The 26,380-nt window shown below is 41.6% G+C and overlaps 1 protein-coding gene across 2 annotated transcripts in view; it reads right to left on the reverse strand.

The window, feature by feature from the left end:
• GNAS (GNAS complex locus) overlaps positions 1-26,380 on the reverse strand; it is a 129,950-nt gene that overhangs the window by 3,189 nt on the left and 100,381 nt on the right. For both annotated transcript variants that reach the window (XM_077187549.1, XM_054644754.2), the window contains exons 6-12: positions 5,406-5,460; positions 4,986-5,059; positions 4,508-4,566; positions 3,207-3,327; positions 2,135-2,265; positions 1,545-1,612; positions 1-667 (exon numbers count right to left, since the gene is read on the reverse strand). The exon at positions 1-667 is cut by the window's left edge and continues 3,189 nt beyond it. In XM_077187549.1, the coding sequence (XP_077043664.1) occupies positions 521-667; positions 1,545-1,612; positions 2,135-2,265; positions 3,207-3,327; positions 4,508-4,566; positions 4,986-5,059; positions 5,406-5,460 (655 nt within the window). In that variant the 3' untranslated portion in view covers positions 1-520. The remainder of the gene's footprint in view (positions 668-1,544; positions 1,613-2,134; positions 2,266-3,206; positions 3,328-4,507; positions 4,567-4,985; positions 5,060-5,405; positions 5,461-26,380) is intronic.

Raw genomic sequence — 26,380 nt, forward strand, 5'->3', positions numbered from 1 at the left:
CAAACTCAAGGGTCTGTCTTCAAACTTGGTCTGTGACTTGGCACCTTCGTTACTCGGATGCAGTGAGTGATACAAAGTGGAGATCACGGGTTATAGGATTATGCCCACAGCAGTGCTAAATTACCTAAAGTTTTCTCTCCCCCAATTTTTGTTTCAACGTTTTAATTTTTTCATCCCCAATTCTTTCAGGTGCTCCACATTCAGGGCTTTTAATTAATTAGGTTTTATTTCTTTTTTGTTTGGTTGGTTTGGTTTTTTTTCTCTCTTTTTTGTTAATAACAGTGTTAGGGAATCCTCATGGAAATGGCCTTTTAATTGTTAGGGGCCATCTCAAACTGTCCGAGGGGTACAGAAGCAAGCTTAGAAGTGCTGCTATTGTCCAGCAAGGAGAAAAAGTTGAGGGGTGCAAATCAATGGGAGATTCAAACAGTTCTCTTCCACCCTATGTGGGCAAGGGTGTTTTTTTTCTTTTTTTTAATAAGGAATAAGGAGTCCAAAACACAGAAAAAAGTGCTCTCCATCACAACAACTCGTATTGGCGAAGGTGCATGCGCTGAATAATGTCCCGACAGTCATTGAAAACCCTCCGGATGTTCTCTGTGTCCACGGCACACGTGAAGTGAGGGTAGCAGTAGTGCCTTCCATCTCCACTTGCTGTGCTGATTCTCTGTGCAGAGCAAGAGAGAGACACTGGGTTAACAATAACCCCCTGGGGAACCCCAGCCCGTCCCCAGAGCTCGGCTGAATGAAGGTAAGGTGGGTGTGTGTGAGCTGGGCCTTCAAAAAGTGCAACTGAGTGGCAAAATGCACACAGGGTTTTCACCTGAAACAGGACATTCAAAATGATCACAATTATACAGGGAGGTGGTCACTGCAAGCTGGGGAATTTCAGAGAGGAATGAGAACTCAGGAAAATGCCATTATTTATATGCAGCTTTGGTGGATTTAGCCACACAACTCCTAGTCCATTTGGCCATGAAAAAAGCAGGATTTTGCCTCCCTGTACAAAGCTTTTATCTCTGCTTCACACTTACAGAAAGCCTATGTCAACTTTTTGTTTTGCTCCATTTTAAAATGAGTCCACAATTTGATTGCCAGTCTCACCATTTCAAGTAATTGTAACAATATTAGAAAAAAAATCTATGTCCATTATAGCTTCAGTTGACCAGTAATGGGAAAGATAATATGAAAAGAACATTAATACCTGACAAAGGAGGCATCTTTTGATTAGTCTCTATCTTTAGAAATAATGCATGGAATAAAAATCTGGCCCCATTAGTAACAGCAGGACTTCACTCATCATTCTATTTGGGGTTTCTTAATTCTCACCAATTCTTTTACTATTTAATTATGTACAAACAAATATCCAAAAAGCAGGTAAGAAACAGTAGTAAAGCTCATAAATATAACAGTGGTTGATGCAATGTGGATGTTAAATACAAAGAACACAAGAAGTGACAGCACTTTGCAATAGCAGAAGGTGAGCAAGAGCTTGGGTTTGGGAAGAATCACAGAAGAAATAGGCAAAGAAAGGAAATACTTACAAGAAACTCGTCTCTAATAAAATACTTGGCCCTTGTAACTCTGGGATCCTCACCAGGCTCTGGTGTTGCTGATTAATAATAAAAGAAGCATCTTATTAAAACAGGTGTTTTCTGGTAATAGCACCTAAAAATCTCAACTTGTTCTGTTTTCTGCTCAAATATGACAGAAATCCACTTGGCAAAACTGACTGTGAGATGAGACAAACCATGACATTATTAAACCAGCAGGATTTCAGGAGAAAAAGGGAATATTATAATGGCCACAGTAACAGGAATTTGGCAGGTAAGAGAAATGTCCACAGGCAGGAGTGGAGGAGTCCTGAGGACACATTTGTGACAAAATGTCAGACTCTGATCTACAGCAAAGTAAAAGGATTTTCTCATGATGAAATTATTAATATATTAAACATTTAAGAGGCAGGAATCTCTCTCATTATTAGTACCTGAAATTCAACACTACAATTTGGCTAAAAGACATTGATGATTACATCTACTTAAGAGTTTTGAAGCCCTAGTTGAAGCTACCAAAACCATCACAAATGTAATTAAAAAGGAAATGATAAATTGCAAACAAAACTTAAAAACCTTACCATCATCTGGTGTAGTGTAGCGAGCAAATTCTGGAAAGTAGTCTTCAATTTTAGATTTCCCTGCCAAAACTTTCTCTGCTAGCAAATCTTGTTTATTCAGGAAAAGGATTACTGAAATGGTCCGTAGCCACCTGTGCAAAATGGAAACCAAACACTGTGAGGAGGCACAGCCCAGATGATACAGAAACTCAAAATAAAGTAAGTCACACAACATGTCTGGAGACAAGGCCATATGACACACTGCAATGATTTGGAAAGGCTTTTTTATACCTGAATCCCAAGGGTGTAATTCCAGGTGTGCACACCCTGAGGTACTCCCCACTTTGTGCTGTTAATCCAAACCCATCCCAGGGGAGATTTCCACCTCCCAGAGCACAGCTCCATCACTAATTACTTCAGCCTCAATATGGCAACCACCAATGAGTGGCTGTGCAGAGCTCTTTGCAATGATCTGAGATTAATGAACATTAGAGGTGGGAGGCTGTGACCAAAGAACCAGCCCAGACTGTGCTAGGAGATGGGAACAACAGAGCCCCCTCTGCTGTTAACCCTGGTGGGCAGCTCCTCACTCACCTTCCTCCTCAGGGGGTGGAGGAGGAGGAAAGAGAGAATGAAAGCAAAAAAATCTGGGGGTCAAGATAAAATATAAATGATGACTGTTTAATTAGTGAGGGATAAGTAAAAGCCAGGAGAAGACAAAAGAAGTGATGCAAAGGCAATCACTCACCACCTCCTGTGGGCAGACCAATACCCAGCAAGCTGGGGAACCTCCCAAAATCCTCTATTTCCCCCCTTAATGCAGAGAATGATGTTATGTGGCATGGAACACACCTTGGTCAGCCTGGATCTGCCCACCTGTGTCCCTGAGGATTGACTGCAGGGACAGAGTGAGCAACAGAGAGGGCTCTGCACACACTGCTCAGAGCAGGAGTGTGTTATCAGCATTGCTTTGGGCAAAACCTAAACCATGGCCCTCTGTGGGCTCTTATGGAGAAAATGAACTTTGTCCCAGGCAGGCCTCCACGAGTGGTGACAGGACCAGGAACCTCAGTGAGAAGAGCCTTTCACAGACCTGTTGTTCCAGATACTCTTGAAGAGGTTTAGTGCCTCCTGCAGCCGGTTGGTCTGATTGTCCTCTCGTATCACCATGTTGTAGCTACTGCTGGCCACCACAAATATGATAGCAGTCACATCTAAAGCAAGAAATACCCTTGAGTTAATGCCAAGCTTCAGAAGAAATACCCAGGAATCATGAAGTTCAGTAAGAAGCTGCCAGACTTGCAGCTCCCTGCAGAGAACAGGCTGGGATGCTGCTGCTGACAGCTTTTTAAGTACCAGGAATCAAAAAAGAAAGTGAAGAAACCGTGGAAGACAGGCAAGGCAGGAAGCTGCCTTGAACAGAAGCTGACAGAATGACAGAAAATGTAGGAAAGAAAGGAACTGGAGCAAGAGGGAGAAACTGAAGAAAGCCAAGAGGAGAATTGAAAGAAGATTTAAAATGTGTAAAGAAAATTGGAAACAACCATGAGCTATCAGGAAAGGACAGGGAGGTCCTTGGGGGAACACCTCAGGACAAACAGCACTTTTGATTTGTGTAAAGAGCAGTAACAACAGCAGCAGACTGCAGTGAATTCATGGTTGATTGCAGTGGTCCCCCTGCAAGTGTTTTACTGCTTGGAGCCCCATTCCTCCCTGGGAGGCATTCCCAGGATCAGGATCCCTGAGCTGCTCCAGTCCCTCACTCTGCCAGGCTCATCTGCCTCAGGCACAGCAGCGCAGATGAGTCAGACCATGAGGTAACAGGAAGAGGAAGGAGCAGAGGTAAAACCCAAACAAATCTGTTACTGACAGCACAGATGAAAATACTGCCCAGTCCTTCCACACACACAGAGTGTCCAGGTGATTCTGTGACAGGAACTGTAGCAATTTGCCATGAATTCCAAGTTGCATTCTGCTTTACTTATTCTGTAGGATCTCACTGTAACTTTTCTACACTTTTTGTGTAACTTTGCTGCTATTTTGTGCAAACAACAAAGAAGATAAAGTATCTTCACAAAGTATAGGCTGGCAAATAATGCACCAAGCCACCTCCAAAAATACTTGACTAACAGAAGAGAGGGAAGCCAAAAAAAATGGACAAGCTGAAGTTATCAAATTCAAATTCCTCTCCACCTGCATTCTCCTTGAAGATGTTCTATGTAGTTACAGGAGCTTACATGTCAAGAAAAAACTCAGTGCTGTGGGACTGTTTGGTAACTCCTTACTGAGCTACATGGAAAGATGATGGATTTCACACAGTTGAGAAAATGAAGATTAGGCACTACAGTTCTGCAGAGAGCTATTTTATAAAGCCACCAGAAATTCTAATCCTACCATTAAAACACTGGATCCATTTTCGGCGTTCATCTCGTTGCCCTCCAACATCAAACATACTGAGAAAAAAACATAAATCCAGTCAGTCAGAATCATTTTGTGCTGGCTTTTTTGTGTCTGCATGCAAACAGAAAAGGTAAGAAACTTTAGGACTTCTGTGTTGCAGAAGTTAAAGGGAATCTTGGATTACAAGAACCTGAACGGGTAAACAGTCCATGAACACAGGCATGCAGAGAAAACAGATTTAAAACATTTTGTTCTTTGTGATTTAAAATAAAGCACACCATTTGCATTTCATATTCAAGCCAGACTACTAAATTAGAAAACCATAAAATACTCCCTTTCTATTAAACACTGATCCTGAGAAATACAGTAGGCTCAATGAATATATGGTAGGCTCTCCTCCCAGTTTACCTTGGTATTTGTCTGTGTTGTATTAAAAATTTTAAGAACATAAAGAAGAAAGAATTATACTTACTGAAAATTTACTTTATCCACCTGAAACTTGGTTTCAAAAATTCCTGATGTCAAAACTCTGCATCTGAGAAGATCCTAAAGCATAAAGGGAAATGCATTTATTCAACACAGATACTTGGTAGTTTCCCCATATCCAGCAATGGAAATAAACCCCTTTTTTTCCATGCTGTACTACAACCACAGGGAACAGCACTGGAGTGTTCAGTGTCACAGAAACACGATGGAAATCTTCTAAGTGAGGTAACCTTGTACATAATTTACGTGTACAAACATAATCCAAAGGACCAAGCCATTTTTACTGGAATATGAAATATGTAAAATGCATGGCAATAGCTGAAATGGTGATTAGAATATGAATTAATTACCCCCAAAGATGAAGGGGCAGATAAATGGTGTGATCTCCTCCCAAAGTCCCACATACCTGGTCAGATGGGGTGTACTCATTCTGTTTGACTATGTCAATCTTGTCTAGAAAACTGCAGAGAGGAAAGAAAGAAGAGAAACTCCTCACTCTCAAACCAGACAAACTTTCTGATGCTTTAGTAACTGACAGTTCCCAGGCAAATTCTGGTGCATTTTAATGCTCTCAGGCTCACAAAACGATGAAAAATCACACGCTGGAAAGGCAAAATTGGGGATTTTGTACCATTCCCAGCAGCGGCCGGCAGAGGGCTGAGAGCAGCTCAGTGACTCCATCTGGGAACCCCAGCCAGCCCCTCCCGCCGGCTCCCCACCAAAAACACCCGGGGCTTTAATTTGGGGCATTTCTTCACAGGATCCCACCCTGGAGCTGCTGCTGTGAACCCCGAAACGACGACGCAAGCAAACTGCCCACATGTACTGCCCCAGAAAGTAAAATGAGGATTTTTAAACAACTTATCTGCTCTGGAGTTCTTTAGATAAATGGAAGCCCTAAAGCAATTTCAGTACGAGTGAGAGGGGCCACTGATTTTTCTGTCAGCTGCTGTATCAGTGTTTCAGTTACTTTCTGGAGCAGCAGCAGTACTTGGCTACATGGGTAATAAGAGATAGATTTTGTTCAAATTCATTAGGCACTACCTACAGATGATACTCTGGAGTATTTAATTTTTTTTTACCAATTAACTATAACCTCATAATTATCTTTCACTTCAACTCAAAAAGCAACATTCCAAAGGAATTAGTGAATTCTGCTTTGCTGTGGTGGCCCAGCAGCAGCTCAGGATGCAGATTTTATGGAGTTTGGCCCCAGTCCCACTGCCCCACACCAGGTCCTCAGCCAGGTGCCCCTTGCTCAGCCCCTTGCACTCCAGCACTGCTTCACCCCTAACATTAATGATTAATCAGCCTTTAGACCAATAGGCCTTGAGCTCCCTTGGAAATTCCTCTGCAGGAATTGTTTTCTCTCTGAAGCAGAAATCACAAAGGAAGGGTGAGTTTTCCCTGCCTCCTTTAATGTGCACTAACAACAGCCACAGCTTCTAGGGGGGAAAGGGAGCCCTGTCCCAGATTCACAAATCAAAAACCCAAAAAACTCCCACTAAAGCCACCACACGACTCAGCCCCAGTTTCAGTCCCACCTGACTTCCTAAAACACCTAACAAGGAGCAGGGAAAGGGGGGAAAAAATCCTGTATTTTGCCAACTGCTTCAGAGCAATGCCCTCTTCTAGATGATCTTGCTTCAGAGACATGTGAAAATTAATTTTTGTTTAGACTGAATTACAGAATTTTAAACACATTAAAATGTATCTTAAGTTAACACGTTACAAAAACACGTGAGACAAAGTGCAAAGATCAATTTCCATCAGGGAACGTGACACGGCCACAGACTCACAAGGATAAAGTGGTGACAAACTGTGCTCTGCAATTTGCAAACTGGATTTTTTTCCTCATATCTTCCAAGCTGTTAAGTAATTTTTTTCTTTTTTTTTTTTTTTAAATCCAAAGGGAAGATATAAAACTCTGTGTTCAGTACACAGAGGATGTTAAATAAGTACAACGGCCCTGAGTTCCAAGTAGCACGAGTGTTTCCACCCCATCCTCTCCCCTCAGAGCACAGTTTCAGAATCACGTGGCAATTTCACAAGTTGGAGGATGCTTGAAAAATGTTCCGAACAGAACATGTTCATCAAGATACAAAGGTGATTACTGCAATCACTCTGCCTTTCTGGATGAATTTATCCAAGCAGAACATTTTATGCTGGGTTCCACAAGAGGTGGGTTTTTGGTTTTGTTTTGGGGGTTTTTTTTTGTTGGTTTTTTTTTTTTTTCGTTTTATTTTTAAACACTCAGTTAATCAGCTTAATGGATTTTGGAAACTGAAAATTAGAAAATAACAACAAGATATTGCTAAAACCTGGAACTGAAAGTACAAACCTCTTACTGTTGTTTATGCAGACTATTTTTAGGCCTATGATTTCCTTGAAAAACATCAGCCACATAGGAGCAGTAGTACTGTACTAGATATGAATTCCAACACCAATGCTCATGCCAGGTAAAACAAATTCAAATGGAATAAATATTTCTTCTTCCCCCCAAGACAAGCTCTAACATTCAGCAACATCTGATACTCCTAACAATGCTCCCTGGAGAAGGAAGTCTTTCACTGAGTGACAGACACCAGAAAACCCCTCCTGCTTTCAGGGCATTTTAGGGAAAATGGAGCACAGTGATGTGTCCCATGATTTCCCCCTGTGCTCCAGCAGCTTTAGAAGGGGCTAAAGGTGTTAAAAAGCAGTTTGATTTTTTGCTCACGTGTAAAGAAAGGGGATTGTTCTTTTGGTTGGTCAATGTAAAAATAAATGTGAGGAGAAAAGGGGAGCAGAAACTTGATCTGCTCTGATACACCTAAAATAAGGAGCAACAGCAGGAGTATGAGAGTTCAGAAAACATCAATACACTGAGTTCAGAGACTTCTCAGTCAATGTTAGTCAAAACCAAACAATTTATCCACTAAATTAAACTAATAATCCAGTCAGATGAGAACAAAGCCCAATTCAAAATAAACACAAATTCGCCATCATTAATTTCTATTTTTAATTCTTGCTATGCTCTACCCAAAACACAAGTGAGGCCACTTGAGTACGACTTTGTGTGCTGAACTCACTGCTGTGAGGGATTGTTCTGAGCCTCCTGGAGATGTGCCCACCATCTACTGTGTCAGCAGTGAACTTACAGGGAGAAACACAAGTGACCTTGATGAAATAATTCACATAAAACTGTCAAACCACAAAACCAAATTTTATACTGTGAGCAAGCCTTGAACCAAGTTACAAAGTTAGTGTTGTTTTTTTGTTCTGTAAAATCTTCCCAGAGATTATATGGAAAAGCTATTTTCCAGAAAGCAAATAATTCATTCAGCATTGCTGCCAATTCTCACTTTGGGCCACATTCTGGACATGACTAAATAACAGGATCAGCTACTGCTCTGCAAAATTCTGTCACGTAGTAAGAGGCTCCTCTGCCTGTGCTATAAAACACTGATACTGCTCTGACACACACTGACAGAAAAACCTCAAAAGCCTTCAGGTTATTTGTAGTCAGCAACACTGAGAGGAAGCATCTCTAGGACACCACCACCTGTGTCTCTGAGACATTAAAATAAAAGGTATTAACAAAAAATTAAAACAATCTGAAATAAAAGTATGTGCATTTTTGTGTCCCTTTTTTAGCTTAGGGAAGGAAAACCACACGCGAAGTGTTCCAAGCAGATCTTTGTGACAGATAAAGTGTTTTTAATTTTAAGGATGCAGATTCACAGAGAGCTGCACAGAGGCTCTCCTTAGCTCCAGCAGGTCTGAGTAATTAAGCCATACAGGTATCCTCAATTCTTTCCAAGTTTTAACTAAAACCTATTATGTCAAAGCCACGTCCCAGATTTCAGATGAAGATATATGCCAGCACCTGAGTTATTCTGGAGCTCTGTCATCCAGAGAGAGCTGCTTTATCCCTATGGAGGGTATTTCCTGAGTGAACAGAGCTGCTGCTGCAGACAGAGAAGTGCAGCTTGTTTTCCCTGCTGGAAAGGTGTGTGACACACAGAACACACAGAACCCTGCACCTGAGCAGCAGCACAGCCTCACGGGCTGGGGCAGCTCGGGAGGGAACTCAGCTCCTTCCTCGAGCATTTCCTGACAGCCTCCTCAATAAACAGCAACTGAAATGTTTCTCTCTCTCATCTGACAAAATGGTTGGCTCACAGGAATTATTATTTTTTTTTTTCCTCTGAAGAAAGAGCTTTTGTCTTCAGCCTAGAACAACACTGGAAAGGTGTCTTCAAACTGACAACACACCTATATTTGAAGAGCTTTATTTCCATCACGTTTTTTTTTTTTTTTTCTGGTCAAGTCATAACTTGAATTTCCATATAAAATGTCTCCCTTAAAAGACACAATTAGATCTCATCTTCAGTGTCAGAAAGACACTTCATGAAATCAAGATTTCAATCCCAACTAAAGACAACATTTATTTATAACTTATAAGCTTCAACAGTAGCACTGAAACTCTGCATTTGTGAAGCTCCCTGCCTCTGAAAGCCTCGAGGTATTTTACAGACAGTAAATCAGACTGGAGCTCCTGCCTGCCTTCACTGAGGCTGCATTTCCTGCCTCCACCATCACACCCCAGAATGCACACATGGCATAACCCTATTTTAAAGGCAGGCACAGAGCAGTTAATTGCCCCAAGTCCCTTGAGTCAGTAGAAATGATTTTCCATTTTTCATTTCCACTGAGTCATATGTTTCTACCAAGATATTACTAAGAACCCACCAGAATATTACTAAGAATTATCAAGATTTTACTAAGAATTATGCTGGCATTTCCCCTGATCCCCTCTAAAACAGTCTTTCCAATTCAGGTTTCTATGACCAGAAAGAAATTAATGTTTTTTTACAGATCACCCTCGAGACCAAACTGTGCAAATGCCCAGCGGATTTTTATTTATCTACACTCTAGCAGAACTACAAAGTACTACTCAAAGTAGTTTTAAGCTGAAATTTAACTCAACATTAAGAGTGTTTATTGTAAACAAGAGTGCATTTTTTATTTTTCAGAACAGACCATGCTTTACTGCTGCTTTCCTGCCTTTTTAGTCCTTGCCATAATCCTTTATGTTATTCAGCAAATCTTTCTAAGAGCTCTGCAGTTAACTATTTGGTAAATTCTTTCTTCAGCTATGCTGTCTAAGCTGAGCCAGAGACACAGGATGAGCACAAAGATAGAAAACTCCCTTTTAAAAAGCCATTTGTGTGTGAACAAATTGTCCCTCAACTCTGTCCCTTTCTGCTGCTCAAAGCAAGCAGGGGAGAAGAGGGAATCCTATTCCTTAAACTGGTGATAAAGATTTCAGCTGGTCTATTTTGCAAGAGGAGCAGAACTGCAGGCAGATTTACAGGAACGATACAAATAACGATACAGATAACGAGCAAACGTTCAATCTGCTGATATTTACAGTGTCCTGCAAACATGGGCAGCACATGGAACCAAACTTGTCAGGTTTTTCCTCAAATTAAGTTAAAAATCTAAGTTGGGACACCAGTAGGTTTTGACTATTCTTTACAGATGTAGTGGTATTTTCTATTATTTGCAAAGGGGGAGATTTTACTGCTGAGGTAGTCACTAAAAATGTGCCACAAACATTGCTGGAAAACTGAAAATGCTCAGAAAGGCACAGCTCTTTTTTCTACCTAAACAAAACTAGATAAGGAGTGAGAAAATAAATTACAAAACCTTTGTAATTACTTTAACAACTTTACAATTAGGAAAGAGAAAAAAACCTTTATAGAGACAGGGACATAGGCACAGTACTGTACCAAGTATTATTGGTATAATTAGGAGTGCACTATATTGCACCTAAAACCATCCCATATACAATGTCCCAGTAACAACATTCTCCATGTCAGTCCTCAGACATAAGGATCCCATTGAAAACCAGATTTATGTTGGAAATGAACCTTGAAATGGAGCATAAAACGTGAACAGAAGTAAACCTAAAGTCTCCAGAAAACTTTCTCAAGAAGCTGCAAATACTTTTTGATTTCCAGTTTCAAGTCAAAGCATTATGATGATTTCCTTATTGAAACTGTAAGAAAGGTTTTCAAATAGTCTAAAGCTCAGAATTTAATTAGAGATGGTGTCAATGCATACATATCCCAGAAAAGTGATTTTGAGAGCGGCCCCAGCTGTAATTCCAGAAGAACCTCGAGCATTCCAGCCACTTGGAGGCGGAGGGGCACCATGGGTCTAATTTTGAAGCAAATAATGAGAAAGCTGAAAAGTATGACTCCATATATTTGGAATCATCTTGTGGTAATCAAGGTTACAGTTCCTTATATGGCGTGGAGAACATGAAGCACACACAAAAAATAGAGTATTAAAACTATGGGGTACAAAGAACTGCAGCTATCCCAAAAAACCAGGATGTGCCAGCAAAGCCCCTTTAGTTTTGTGTCTCTGGGAAGTTCAAACCTTGCCCTAAAAACGAGGCTGGTTCCGCAGGCAGCTTCCCAAAGTGCCCGATTGAAGCAGCACAACCCCGGGAGGCATGAATGAATTTCAGACAAACCCAGCAGCAGGCAAAGCACCCTTCAAACACTGCCAGCACTCCCAAAGGGAAATGGGGAAAAGGTAGGAGAAAGAGAAAAATCTATTTAAAGAGGTTGTAGTTGTCTCTTTTTTCCTTTCCCCCCCCTCTCTCTGCCTGTCTAAAGTTAGTCTGGCTTAGAGGATGCACTAACTTTCCCAATCAGTTTTACATTACAGCACAAGTCCAGAAATAGCTCCCAGCCGCCTTGGCCTCTAGCACGGTTGCCATGACAATGGAACCACAGGGCTATAAATAGCTCATCAGCACCAAATCTTGTGAGACACATCTGGAATGGGGCCAGCCCAGCCCCGGCCTGACAAATAAAAATAGGCACAGGCAGTTTCAAAGGCTGGAAAGGTACAATGTGGCTCGGGCTGTGCAGAGCAGGGCAGGGAAACGGGTTTGATTGCTTGTTAGCACGAGATTTATTTGATAGGAGATTGGGAGAGGTATAAAAGTCACTTTATTGCATACTAAACAGCCAGCCTTTCTCTAAGGTCTATTTTTCTTTCTTTTCCCCACCCGTCTGCAGCACAACCACCCTGCTTTTGAAACTGTAACAATGCAGCCTTTTGCCCAGGAGACCATTAAAATAAGGAAAAACAGAAGGGAAGAAAAGAGATCCTCAAATCTTCCCCCCCACAAGTATTTCTGTAGGTTTTTGGCTGAAGTGCAGGGAGTGCTGCTGCGGGTCTGACGGGGATCCTGGCTGGGATCCTGCCTGGGCTGGAGCCTTTGCTCCAGCTAAAATCGGTCTCAGGCTGCTCTGTGTGCCTCCAGCAGCCTGGAGAGGGACAGGGCTCCCAAATCCTTGTGCAGGGCTGCTCTCAGCATCATCCCTTTGGACCCTCAGCAAGGGGCAGAACCACAGCACATCCCACCCCACCTCCCAAAGCTCTGTGCTGCCCCACTGCCTCTGGAGCAAGCGTTTTCTCCCACTCAGTGGGTGAGAAAATGTCGTATTTTTAGCACAGGCTCTTGATCAACCCATTCAATTACATCCAAATTATCTGTGTGGGAACAGAATGTTATGTCAAAAATGTTATTCAGTGTATTTGTCAATATTACTCAACAGAAGCCGTTTGTATAATGAGGAAATTCAATATTTCCTCCAGCATAGGAAAGCAGCAGCTCAGGAACCAGACTGAAGTTGTGAGACTTGGTTATTTCACAGACACTGGAAGTAGTAAGTCAGCGTGATACAACACAGAGAACACCACTCCCAAAATATAAAATCCTAGTTGCTCTATCAAAAACCAATAGAGACTGCAGATGGTGATCAAGAAACTGCAACTATAATAAGCATTAAGCCACAGTAAAATCTCTTCTGTCTGCCAAAAAGGCACCGTGTGTGCACTCCCTGCAAGCTGCACCATCAGCCCACAGGATTCCTTTAGGTCCCTACATGGATATATTCATTGCTAAAAATTGTAGAGTTACTTCCACCCATGCTTGGAGCTGTGTGTAAACTCCCCTGCCTTTGCCCACATCCAGTTTGCTCCCTGCATCTGAACAAGGCGCGCCTCAGGAGCAGCAGCTTGCACAGAAGGATTCTGGATAATGCACTTTAATTTATTTTATTGGTTTTTATAAAGATACTCCAAGTTAGTCTAAGAGCCTGTCACCAGCTGCAAGTTTTGATTTAAATCATATAATTTTTTTTTTTTTCTTCCTTAAGAAAGCAACTCATACATGACTACAAGCTAGCCCTTTCTGGCCCACACAAGAGACAAACTTTCTCATTTTGTCTGGGGGAAGGATGAGGGGGAGAGGCTGTGGAGTAGCAAACACTGCATGGGATGACCATTTTCCTGTTTTAAACCTTTTTAAACTGTAAGCTAAAGTCACAGACCTTCTATACTGCAGAAGAGACCAAAAACTGCATCCCTCCTGTGCTCCATGGGGACTGAACTTGGAGAGAAACTTGAAATTTAATAATTTTTCACAATCTAATATAATTTAAATCTGTCAGGTTCAATAAGGATCTTCTTAGGTTTAAGAATATTTGCTATTAACTTAGACTAAGGAGTCTGTTTAAGTAAAGTTTCAGAATGAAGAATTTAAAATGAAATTTGAATATGAATTTGTTTGAAATTCCCCATATTTGATTTCAAATAAGGATATGAAATCTTCCTTCAATCCCAGATGCCATTTTTAAAATGGCAACAGCCTGTGTATGTTATAGGTGTAAGTCCTCTACTGTAGGCTGCTCTGAGCAATTAAAACAGGTGAACCTAATTGTGTTTCAGCCAAGTATTTTTATGAATCTTGTCCTCAGGGTCTGTAGCTCCCTCCAGTGCCATCAAATCAGTAGAACTGATTTCAGCTGAAGAATTAATGACATCACTAATAAATAAAAAAATATGTTAACAATTAAAAATATTAATAAAAGTGCATTCAGATGATAAAAGAATTAACAAGCTTAATACTCCATACTAGTTTCCCTAAACTGAAGAAACAGAGCTATCTGCAAAACCAGATAAAATGAAGGTTCAGACAGTTCCCACATTTTTTCAGCTTGTGTGTGGCTTGTAAACCTAAACCTAAACAGGGAGAACACAGAACCAGGCACTTCCCCAGTTACTACTGGGAAAATGGGAAACATCATTTGGAACAGGAATTTTGGAGGCTCAGTGGAGCTGACAGGACCTCACGTGACAGAAGAGGAATTCTGAACCAAGCCCGAGTTTCCGCAGGAATTAAGGAAGCAGCGATAGCTCAGGGAAGGAATCAGGCCCCAGATGAGCCCAAACAATGGGAAGACAAAGCTCTGCTGGGCTCTGAGCAGGGTGCTGAGGGAGGACTTCACATCCCTATTTAAATACACTGGTACAAAGATCTTCACAAAAATAGTTTGTGTATATTTAGATGCAAGATATAAATCCAGAGCTGGAATCTTGTCTGCTTAGGCACCATCCCAGCTGAGGTTTTTGTTCAGTACTTAGGAAGTTGGGTTCTCTGGCAAAAAGGCAGTGAGTGTGACTCTGATGCTGCTGACAGGACACTGAAATGTTCATTTCTGTCCCGTGATGGGGCTGGAAGGGCCTGGGACAGGACCGAGGAGCTGCCTGTACCTGCTGGGCTGACAGTCCCACACCTCACAGCGCTCACATTCCAGCTTTTGCTCTCCCCAGAGCAATGTGGCTTCCCCCTGTCCTTGTTTAAATGTTCTGCTTTCAACCCAGCAAAAACAACTCCAGGCCTCTGAAAAAGCAGAGGCACAAACTGGAGTTGAAAGCATCTGTAAAGAGCACACCCCTCATTTGGAACTGAGTTATCATAATACAGTTATTATTTGTTTTCTTTTTCTTGAAAACATTTGCTTGATCATTAAATTCAATACCAGGCAGATTAAAAAAATATCATTTTAAACCAGGCAAATGACCCAGAGCTGCAACCACATTTTATGCTGTGAATTTTGAGCAGTGCAGGGACACTCATCTTTGGCTACAGTGAAAAGCAAGTATCTGGTTCTGTGTTCTGCCATACAACAAAATGAAGAAGTCAAGTTTAAGTGCTTGTCTGTCCCTGGCACACATTACACTCAGGCAGATAAAAGGAACAAGAAACCAAAGTTGAAGCCAAAATCAAAGGTAAATAATAAAGGTGACCACACTGCTTCGGTGGAAAAGCCATTCATGGGAGTCACCATGGTTCTGGAATAGTGAAGGCCTCTTATTCCCCATGAAAAACCTTTCAGTCATCCAGTTTCATGGTTTTGCTTTTTGTGGAGTGTTTTGCTACTTTTAAAAGGAAAATCTAATACAGACCCTCCATCTTTGCTTACTCATGTGTCTGTGACAGCATCAACACAGCCACTGCCTATGCAGAGCTCCCACAAACTGCATTTGGGTATTTAGTGCTTTTAAGCCTGCAATTAAAATGGACACCACGTAGAATAATGTGGCTTTACAAAGACTCACAAACAGCCCTAATTTAACAAGGGACATGACAAATCATTTTAGAATCTTTTAAATACAATATTTTGGCCTTCCCCCCTCTTCCCCACTGACCTAACTTGACTCAACTCACTCTGAAGCAGAATTTAAATCATTACAAAAATACGAACTTTAAATCTCACCTCTGAAAAGACACAGCTGGCTATAAAAGACCTTAAAATAGTACTAAAAGCTCTAGTCATTCAAATGACTGTAAAACACAGTAGGACAGACTTTGTATTTACAAAACATATTCTAACATTTGCAAAATGTGTTTTTTCATGCGGACTTGTCTAAGCTGTGCGCTTTTAGTGCTGGAGTCACAGAGAATTTAGAATGAAGTGTGCACAGGAAAAGTAAAATCCCTGACAAGGCACAACCTCCTCCTGTTTCCTCTCTCAGCCAGAGTCTCAGGTTTTCCATGGCAGTCCCTGGTTCACAGAGGGGAGTGAGGGGTGCAAAATGTGGAATCCAGACAGGACTGGAGTGCGGGGTGTGGGTGAGGGATGGGGAATTTTGGGACAACTCTTAAATCCCTTATTGGCTTCTTTTGCAATGTTAAAATGAGGAAGTTGTTCAGCTGCTTCAGGTGGAATTAGTTCTTTTGAACGAGCTTCATTGACTCTATTTATTACCTATATAAAAGTGTTGTAATCACTTAAACAATTCCTAAATGTATTATTCACAGAACATAACTATTTCAGCATTACAACCCCAAAAGCCCCTCAGCAGCAGAAGGTACAGTTCTATTCTGAGTTGGAACCTTAGAAGAATTAAAACTGAATTAAGATTCAGGAGGCACCAGAGATGACACAGACACACCACCCTTCAGCATCCTCACTGGCCTCCCTGCTGGCAGCCTTTACAGAGGCCCAGCACTGGGACAGCCTGGGCAGGGAACCTTCCCCCAGCCCCTTCCCTCTCTCACTCAGCTCTCTGTGCTCCCAGGCTGTGCCACTGCCCTGACCACAAACCACCCTTCAGCTGAGGCTGGAGAGAGCCTCTGAGCTGAGCCACCCTGGACAAAACTGCTCACTTCAAATTCCAGCCATGCTCTCTGGAAACCTCAACTCCAGTCCCACCTTTCCTGTGGGGATGGGGGCAAGGAGAACAACAAAAGGAAGAAAGGTTCTACCCACTGTGGTCGTGAAGCAAGTACCAAATGTGCAGTGAGCTCTACCTGTGCAGGGAGCATGGAACAAACACCAGCAGGTGGGGAAGAACTTCATCTCAGTGGGCATTAATTCTGAAATTCCACTGATACTGGTTTATGGGGGTTTTTTGGTTATTTCACTGAAAAGAAAGTATCACAGAGCTATGAACAACAACTCATTTTTGCACCACCAGTGGGTGGACTCCCCATCCCCTGCACTCAATCACAGCCAGGCAAGCAGGGAATCCAAGGGAAGGAAAAGCCAACCTGAAGAGCCCAAGGTATCCACTGAAGTTCCAAAAAATGTCCAAAATCCACTGGATGACTAAAAGCCATGATTCCAGTAGAAGGCAAGCACATCTTCACATCTCTTTGTCTGCAGAGGGCAGTGTCTCATGTTTGCATCTCAAATGGATGAAAACCTAAACCTAAATTACTCATTAACAGACTACAAATTTCCTCTTCTACATGAAAGAAACATTTAAAGAGTCTCAGGAGAAGAACTGAACTAAAAAAGACACTAAAAGCCATGGGTATAATTGCTGCTGTGGGAAAGACAAGAAGGGGTCTAAAATGGTATTTCTCTTCCCCAAATATTCCCACATCAACATTTGTTAAGTCCCAGCTGGGGCTTCTGGCTGCCCAATATCCAAGCCTGTTATTTTGCAAAAAGACATAAACCCAGCAAGCCTCTTAGATTGTCTAAAGAAGCACTAAATGATGTACAACACCCTTCAGATTGCAGTCTAGGTTCAAATATATTTCTAAAACTTAGTGGCCATCAGTCACAGCCCACGGATCTGGAAATAAATGTGTAATTCAAAGCTGTGCTGGGAAGTGGAGGCATGAGGCAGCTCCAGGGGAACAATCCTGGGCTGGCTCACCTATTGCTCTGATACCTGCAACTGGCAACTCAGGGATTCCAGAGCGCTGGAGACAATTCCAGGATTTCCATTTGTTCTGCATGACTATAATTAGAGCTTCCGGATCGTGCCTTACACCAACAACAGCAGCAAAGGCTTCAAGGTGGAAGAGACTCAGAGCAGATGGGTCAGGAGAAAGTCTGCAGAGAACACTCACGGGTTCTGTGGAAGGGAGGTGTGTTCCTACATTACCTACCCCATATCAGGTGCTTATTTATACATACACAGTCTATAAACACCACAACCATATGTGAAACACAGCTTTTATCACACAACAGCACTTTAACTCCACTTCCTGTCCTCAGCAGCAAATTATTAATTCACCACAAAAAAGGGGTGTCTGAGCACAGCAACTGGTACATTACACAGAAGTTAGTAATATGTGACTACTAAATATAGCCACTCCTGCTTTTCTTCTACATTTTGCTGCCTAAGAGGTTTCTGCAGCATCTTGCATGCACTGTGCCCTGCACGGATGGGGATGCTCAGAAGTAGTGGCAGGTGCAGAGCTTTCCAAGCAGCACTTTTCCCTCACGCCATCCCACCCACGTTTCCAGCTTGTGAAACTGCACTTTTCTGCTTTGGAGGAACGCACACGCACAGGAAGCCCAGGGAACACACTGCCAACAAGCAGATGAGAAATTAAAAAAGATCTGAGATGCTAATAAAGCGTGCCAGAATTACACACTGCATCTAAATCCAGGCTTTGAGGGAACACCACTGGAGTACTTCTGCAGATAAGCATATCCTTCATTTGAATTAAGGAAGAAAAGTTCCCTCCTTTGAATGAGCTCACTTCCATTGGAGAGACCTGTTTTACTAACATATCTTATGATTTTCAGTTTCTTTGCTTAAAGATAACAGAGTAGGGAAGAAAAAAAACCCTTAAGGCCTACATAATTTACATTTGGGTCACTGACTTTCTTGGTTATGGCTCCAAACATCAAGCCTTTAAAAAACCCCACAAGCCCCACACTGCTCTGCAGCTAAACTTCCTCCTGTTACCTACATTCATTTGTATCAGCACAAACTGCATATATTCAGTGGAGTTACAGTCAAAATGTATCCCAAGGGGGAAAAAAAATCTTTGACTAACATCAGAGTCAAAAAATGCAACTTTTTAAAGCTGTCTGGACACAACCCTGAGGAAAGTGCTTGAGGGGACCCTGCTTGAGCAGAGGTGGGACCAGATGGCCTCAGTGGTCCATTCCAACCAGTAATCACTGGTTTCTAAGAAAGCATACAGGGAAACTGCCATACACTTACATAGACAGACCTAACTCTGCAGAGAAAAATCTGTTTCACCTTTCTGCATTATGATGCCTTGTGGTGTGGACGTCAAGAATAAATGTGAAACAGTCCAGAACTTAAAAAAAGCCTATTGCTTAAACATGGATATTACAACCTGATTCACCCTGTAAACCATGTATGTATAAAAGCAGCATGTGCTTGTACAGATTCTGGTAATTACAGAGGTTTGTTTCAAAAAAACACCGTGTTTCACACAATATAAACACGGTAATTGTCACATTATCTCACAATCTACATTGTGATTTCAATTATGCACAACAAAGGGACTGCTCATGAGAACTGAACTGAGAAAGTAAATCACACCCCTCATAATAATAGTAACAAACCTGTGTTCATTAGTGTTTGTTTGTTTTTGAAAGGTATTTGTTCAACTACTACAAACATCTCTTGCAGACTGTAGAAAAAGAAAAATGCACTGGGTGCGGCATCAACCTTCCATTTGTAAGACTTGTCTTGAGGGAAATCAGTTTCATATTCTTCAGTGCCACGTGACTTTATCAGAAAACCACAGTGCACAATTTTGGCATAATTAGCAGGACCTTCTGAAATACAGCCCAGAAGAAAGCTCTGAGGGAAACAAACACATTTCACATCATTAGGGAAAGTTACAGCTGCAATGGAGGTACCAGCCTCTGCACACAACAGCAGAAATCCCACCTATTTTTAGTTCACAATTCCAGTAAGAAAACAGCTGGGAGTCTAATGAAATTATGTTGGTGACAAATTTAATGGACTGAACACTAAAGTTACTATTTTTAAGTAAAGTTCCTAATTATCCTTCAAAACAAGAAGCAATTAAGCAGCAGTGGAGCTCCAGCTTCCCAACTGTCTGCAAGGCTTGGCTCCAATCAGATTGAAACTGGGAAGTGGCTCAACACCTTTCTGATCCTAAGAGTTGGTTGAGGGCCAGGCTTGGGGTTTGGTTGGGGTTTTTTTTTTTAGTCTAATGAAAGCAGCTCTGCTTTGACCTGTCCAGTCCTGCCTCGTGCTGTTTTCCCTGCCTGAGCTCAATCACAGCAGGCTCAGGGAGATGAGGGAAAAGGAGCAGGGATGGTCTGGAGGGAGCTGGGGATGATAGCACTCACCCCTGAATGGTAACACAGAGCAGCTCAGCTCTGGGGAGAGAGCTGGATGGGAAAGTGCTCCAGCAGCAGTGGAGAAGGGCCAAGGATCCCACCTAGCAAAGAGCTCTGAGAGAGCACACAGGAATTCTGGTATGTTCAACTTTACTGAAACAGCCACATTAATCATAATAAAGCAAGTTATAATCTGACATGTTCTTCTCCAAAAAGCTTTTTAAAACTGGCCATTTTAATTAGTGTTTCCCTTGGTAACTGTTCCACTGTGCCACTAATGAGTCTGTTGTACTTGTAACCTCACATAAGGCCATTCCACACTTCATACACACCACACACCTTATTTTTGAAACTAATTTTGAACAACAGAGGTAGAGAATTAGAGTTAGCATTGAAAATACACAGATAACGTACTAATGTCTGCATTTTAATGAGACATGGTAAGATCCTGGAGTCTGGAATGCTCATTTGGGGAATATATCATGGTAAAACAGATTTCTAAACCTGTCCTCTCACCTCTTCCACCAAACCATTCCATCATGAGATTCAAGATCAAGAATTTGATGACAAGACCTTGATCAAGATTCTTGATGACATCACAATACATCTTGGCATTAGAAACATGAAAGATTGATCATCCTTCATTCATATGACTTCATTTAAAACTCCCACTATCCAAAATCACCCAAGGGTTTTTGCAGATGTGAGCTTTAATAATCCTCTTGAAGAAGAGCTGAATCAAAGCATCAGTTTACAAACTGTTTCACCCAAGCCCTGTCTGGGATAACAAAGTGTGTGTGTATCCTCAAGTGTCCCACCCTGGGACGGAGGGGAACAAGGAGTTCTCCACAATAAACGAGGAGAAGCCATTCCAAGGCAGGGAAGAAAAGGAGTCTGCACACCTTAACTGCAAACTCTGTTCTTCTTCATGGCACACACAGGGGTGTTAGGGAGAGCTAATGAAAACACCAAAAGAAAACAGTCAGGAGGCTCACTCTGAAGCCTCAGTTTGATCACAGAATATCCAGAGAACAGCCACACTTTATGAAGCTGTGTAAGAAAATTGTCTTGCCAGACCCAAAACTTCACAGTCCCTTCACACACCTCCTGATCTTGTAACATTATACATGGGTAATTAAAGTCCCTCTAATGTAATTAAAGTCCCTCTTAGATACTTTAACAGCACAGGTGGTGGGCAGTGGGGTCCTCAGAAAATCTGCAAATTTACCAACACTGGCAATAAACAAACAAGGCAGTTGAACAGTTGTGGGGATTTTGTATGTATACTCCTATTTTCATTCATTTATAAAAACCACTTAGGGGTCAGAAGGATCTTTCTTTGCAAAAACACAAATCTCCAGCCAAGATCCCACAGCAGACCTGGCCACCTGACCTGGGCTGGACGTGGCTCCTTCCCTCCCCCAGCTGCAGGAGGCTTCCTAAAAATAATCCTCTGCCAGCTTTTCCTGGGGCTGCAGTTTACATGCACTCACTGAAAATTCACTGGGCAGCCAACACATTTCAAGTGTAAATTATCATCCAAACCCCTCACTTCCATAATGAACACATTACAATTTAGCTTTATTGGTGCATATCCTTCTCAGAGACTTAATTAGTGTACCACAATACAAATATAGTTAACAGAGATTTATATTTAACTACAACAACTTATTTTAACATGTTTCAGCTACAAAATCAATGTATAATATACTACAGAGTAATCAGTTCAAAATCACAAAACCTATCAATGACATCCTGCTATGAAATTACTCTTAATCACATGTAAAATTAGCTCATTTAGAACTTAGTCACATACTAAAAATACTGCATTTAAAGTTACTTAAACTCAGCTTCAATTTGAGAACTTCTTCAGCTACTATGAGCTTAATCTATTTTTTAATTTCCAGCCTGCCCCTCCTGAAGTCAGGATTTTATGACCATGTTCTCTGCATGCAAGCACATGGTCTCAATAAACTTTTGAGCCTGCTGGTAAATTTATACCAAATGTCCTCCAGACATCTTTGTCAGGGGGTCTCTAAAAACAGTAACTTCAGCAATACCTGTGATTGCAGGCAAGCACCCAGACAAAAGAAATTTGAACTGAAGTCCCCAGTGAAGGAAAGGCTTTGGCATATCACCCAACAGTGGAGCTCACAGAAGAGGAAAATGAAGGGGAGAATGTGCAATCAGCAGCATCCAGTGCTGCCTCTCCCCAGGACTGGCAGTGATGGATCTGCAGAGTTTCAGCCCAGGGAATAATGGAGAATCGAACCTGCTGCTTTCACACTGTACCAGCAAATGTACTGGCCTCATTTCATCCTTGGATCAGGAATTTTCTGTTGCCTTCCATCTTTTGGAACATGGTTGCTTTTACTTTCTTTTTAAAAACAATTTTAATGAGCTTTTACAGTAGCATTTTAGGTCTTATGTTTGATAAAAGTATTCTCCTAATTGTCATCCTGTCATGCTGAGATGTTCCCCTTCTGCAGCAATGCAGCTGAGCCACGGGAGCTCTCACAAGCCCCTCTGTGCTCCAAAAGCTGAGCCTGCTCACGGGGAGCACCACAAACAGCAGCTCCCAAGGTCATGCAAAAAGCTCCAGCACCCACTCACCGAGGTGAATGAACTGCAAAAGCCTAAAAATCCTGGTGCCACCTGCTTCAGGAGCGTGGCTGTGGGAGCACAGGGATGCACATCATTCCTGCAGCCCTGTCCTGCTGCAGCTGCATTTTCTGGGGCTTCCACAGCAGCTCCCCAAGCTCAGAACCCACCCAGGGGCGATGCTCCAGCCTCACACGGGCCAGGCAAAGGTGATGCAACCAATGCCACGCTCTCCCTGGCTTCCTCAAGTGTTTATTTATAGCTTGCCCTGTATTTTGTGCCTGCAGATCTTCCTCCTGGCAGGAGGGATTCCCAGGAAAGGCTGCTCAGCCCCTGTGGAAGGCTTTTATTCTGCTTGTTTCTGTCTCACACTGAATTGTTTGTTTGAATCACAGCTCAAAACAAACCTCGTTTGGGGCTTTCTGTGTTTGCACAAAGGGACCTTGCAAGAGCCTGGGAGAGGGAGTGAAAATTCATTCTCAGAACTGCTCTGAGTTGTAAGAGTTGCTTGGATTGATTCTCACCATTTGACAGCCACAGCAATCCAACACTCCTATTTCATTGAGTCCAATACTCACAAGTCAAAATGTCATTTGGTCTGCTTTACAATAAGCTTATGGGGATTTTATGGTAAAACTGAGCATATTTTTTTGTATTAATGGTTAAAACTTAAAAAAAATACAGAAGTCTAGTACACCCAGGGTGCATGGCAAACTTACAGAATTTGCAGTCACAATTCCTCCTCTCATTTAACTTCTCACCCTAATTCATTCTGACCAATTCATTTTTGACATTCATTCATTCCCAGTTCACACTGACCACTACCTGTCTGCACAAAAACCAGAGCACTGAAGGATTGCTGTGTACACAACAATCTACTATTTCACTCATTCTAATTCTCTCAAAACATTTGAGCAATGCAGTTACAGAAGTTTCACCTGCAGTAAACTGTTACTTTTAGGGTGAATTTGCTGCACTTTCCTTACCAGAAAAAAAGGCATGGTGAAAATATGATTAAAAATACAAAAACCCAAGGAATATCATTGCAAGATCAATGTACAGCAAAGCCAAACTCAAGGATCTGGAGCTTTCAGCATATTCACAGCATCTCCTCCAAAAGTCTCAGTGGACAAAATATGTTTTTTCATACATTTCTATTACATTCACTCACATGCCACAACAAAAACTTTTGAGGATGGAAAAAACTACAGTGGGAAGGAATGAGGAACCTGTTGCCATTAAAATGCAGAAATTAGTGAGAGTTTAATTAACCAAAGGCTTTGGCTTATATTCCATCTCCTGCTACACTGCATTGCAACCCTTTCCCATCACCCACAAAAAAAAAAATCCCACTGCATTTGCATTTGTAGGTTTGCAGAGAACAGAACCACAAAAAGCAAAGCAGAAGCCTGAACAGGTATCAGAAATATGTTGACTTAGAAGTCCAGACACTACTGAGCCAAACAGACTTGAAAGCAATTACAAAAATATGCATCTGACATTTATTTTAAAAAAAGCTCAAGATTACTTTCTCTTTTGGAAATAGAAATCCCTGGGATTAGGCATATTTTGTCACATTTATCTGTATGTTTAAAATCACTTGGTGATGCAAGTATAATATTCTTATCCAACAACAGAGTTTGCCATTTTTACCACGAGTAACAAGGAATCTGTTCTTCTCTTTACTGAATTATTTTTAACTCTGTTAATTAACATTATGGGTATAGGCCACCCATCAAGACATTTGGCTAAAGAACTTTGTCTGCAGAATTCTGGACTGTAGCCAAATACTTTTAGTACAGAATTATCTTCTGAAGATGCATCACTTAGGTTTATGCAGCAGTACTTCTACATTTACATTCTTTGGTAATAACAACTTTGGTTTCAAAGCCCACTAATAAAGTGAAATATTAATGGAGATACATCCTGAGCAAACTACACCCTGGACTCCACTCCAGCATTCTCCTCCAGAGAACTAAAATGTCAGTAAGTTTGGTATCTAACCCTGCCTTCAAAATTAAACTCCTCAGTCAGAAGAACACAGCAATCCACTGACCAAACACGTGGGTATCTGCTTCTGATCTCAAAAAAATTACTATTTTAAAGACAAATTTTATTAAATAAATTGCCAACATTCATGCCAAACTTTGGAAAATACTCTTGATCCAGTGCAAGCCTAACGTGAACAAATGTCATGCCTGTGAATTTTGTGTGAAACAAAGAAATAGCTGTTGTGAGAGCAAATCCATTCACATGTGAAAGCAAATATAAAACATCCATTTCCACTGAATCAGGCATCCATGAACACCAGAGTTTATCCTTAACCCTTGCAGGCATTAGCAAGTGATGCATTTAAACTAAAAGGCAAAATCTGAGTATTTGGACACAGAACCCTGTCAGGAAATTGGGGAAGAAGTTCCAACCCAGCTTTTTCATGCTCTACAACCAGGTCTGCCCTGCCTCCAGCTGAAGGCAAATCCTCAGCATTTCCAACCAGGCAGGGAAAGGAAGCTGCATCTGCAGCCAAAGGCCAGAAAGGAACTGGCACATTCACAGATGTGTGGAACAAAGGAGAAGGAAAAGCAGCAGATGAATGGAGGCAATGAATCCAGGGGGCTGGAAGTAAAAGTGGAGGCAGAAATCAGATTTAACTGTTTGAGTTAAACCCCTTGACAATGACTCAGGATGATGCAAGGGGCATCACACAGACCTCAAAAGGCCTTGGAATGACTTCTGCCATTATTCTCATTTTGGACTTGTAAAGGTCTTTCTGCCATTATGGCCCATCAGCTCTGAATCTTCCTCACTACAGCACCTAATTCCCAACACTCAAGCAACCTATTCCAGGACACTTTTGGTTTACCTTGCTTTATACTGGGATATAATTTATTTTGAAGACAGAGGAGTTGATCTGGGGTTGAATGTAGCTTGAAATTATGAATTTATGATTAGCTGTGACAAGAGTGGGAACATGTGCTGAATTCATAATCCATTTATTGGCTAAATTTAGGTAATCTGGTTTTCAGAGCACTTGCCAGCAGGCACATCCCTGCTATTGACAGTCAGCAAGAGAGGGCACACACGTGGAGGAGTTGGGTATATTTCAGCTATTACATATTTGGACTTGTGTTGTTGGCAGTGACTTCACTGAAGTCATGCAAAGACAGGAATTACTGTGCTCCCCATCACACACCTAATACCCCACTGGACTGCAGAAAATGCATAGCCTGGGCTGTATTTCTTTAATTGAAATTTAACCTTGTTTAAAACGTGATCTTCTATTCCCTCAAGCTGAAGATGAGCAGGGAAAAGACCCTAATTCAGTTATCTCTAAGCACTCTGGAATAGAGGAACGTGGATTCTGTAATCAAGACCAAAAATTAGGAGTTAAGATGATCTAGGTCTACTCTTTGGCTTGCCAAGGAATCCACACAGCAGTAGGCTTTATTCCAGTGAAAGGGGACATGAATATTATTCTTCCTCATGGGAATGTTTAACAATGTCATTGTCACTGTCTGTAAAAAGCTCGTGTATGCCAGGAATAGGGGCCAGGGAAATTCCTGTCCTGTTGAATGTGAGCACTCAGAGAAGCTGGAGACAAGAGAAACCACTCTGTCAAAATCACATTGAATGGAAAGAAAGTAAAAGGAAAAAAAATTAACAAATAATATGGATAAGAAATCAGAGTAACAGTAGTACCCCTGATAAATCAGGCACTGTTTAAAAAGGTGAGACTTGGAGCAAACACACTTTACTACATGTTCCATGAAAGGAACTTTGTCATGAAGAGAAATCAACATGGAAGAAAATCATTAAGTGCACAGATTGG

The sequence above is a fragment of the Agelaius phoeniceus genome, chromosome 17, assembly GCF_051311805.1.
Source record: "Agelaius phoeniceus isolate bAgePho1 chromosome 17, bAgePho1.hap1, whole genome shotgun sequence".
NCBI classification, from domain to species: Eukaryota; Metazoa; Chordata; class Aves; order Passeriformes; family Icteridae; genus Agelaius; species Agelaius phoeniceus.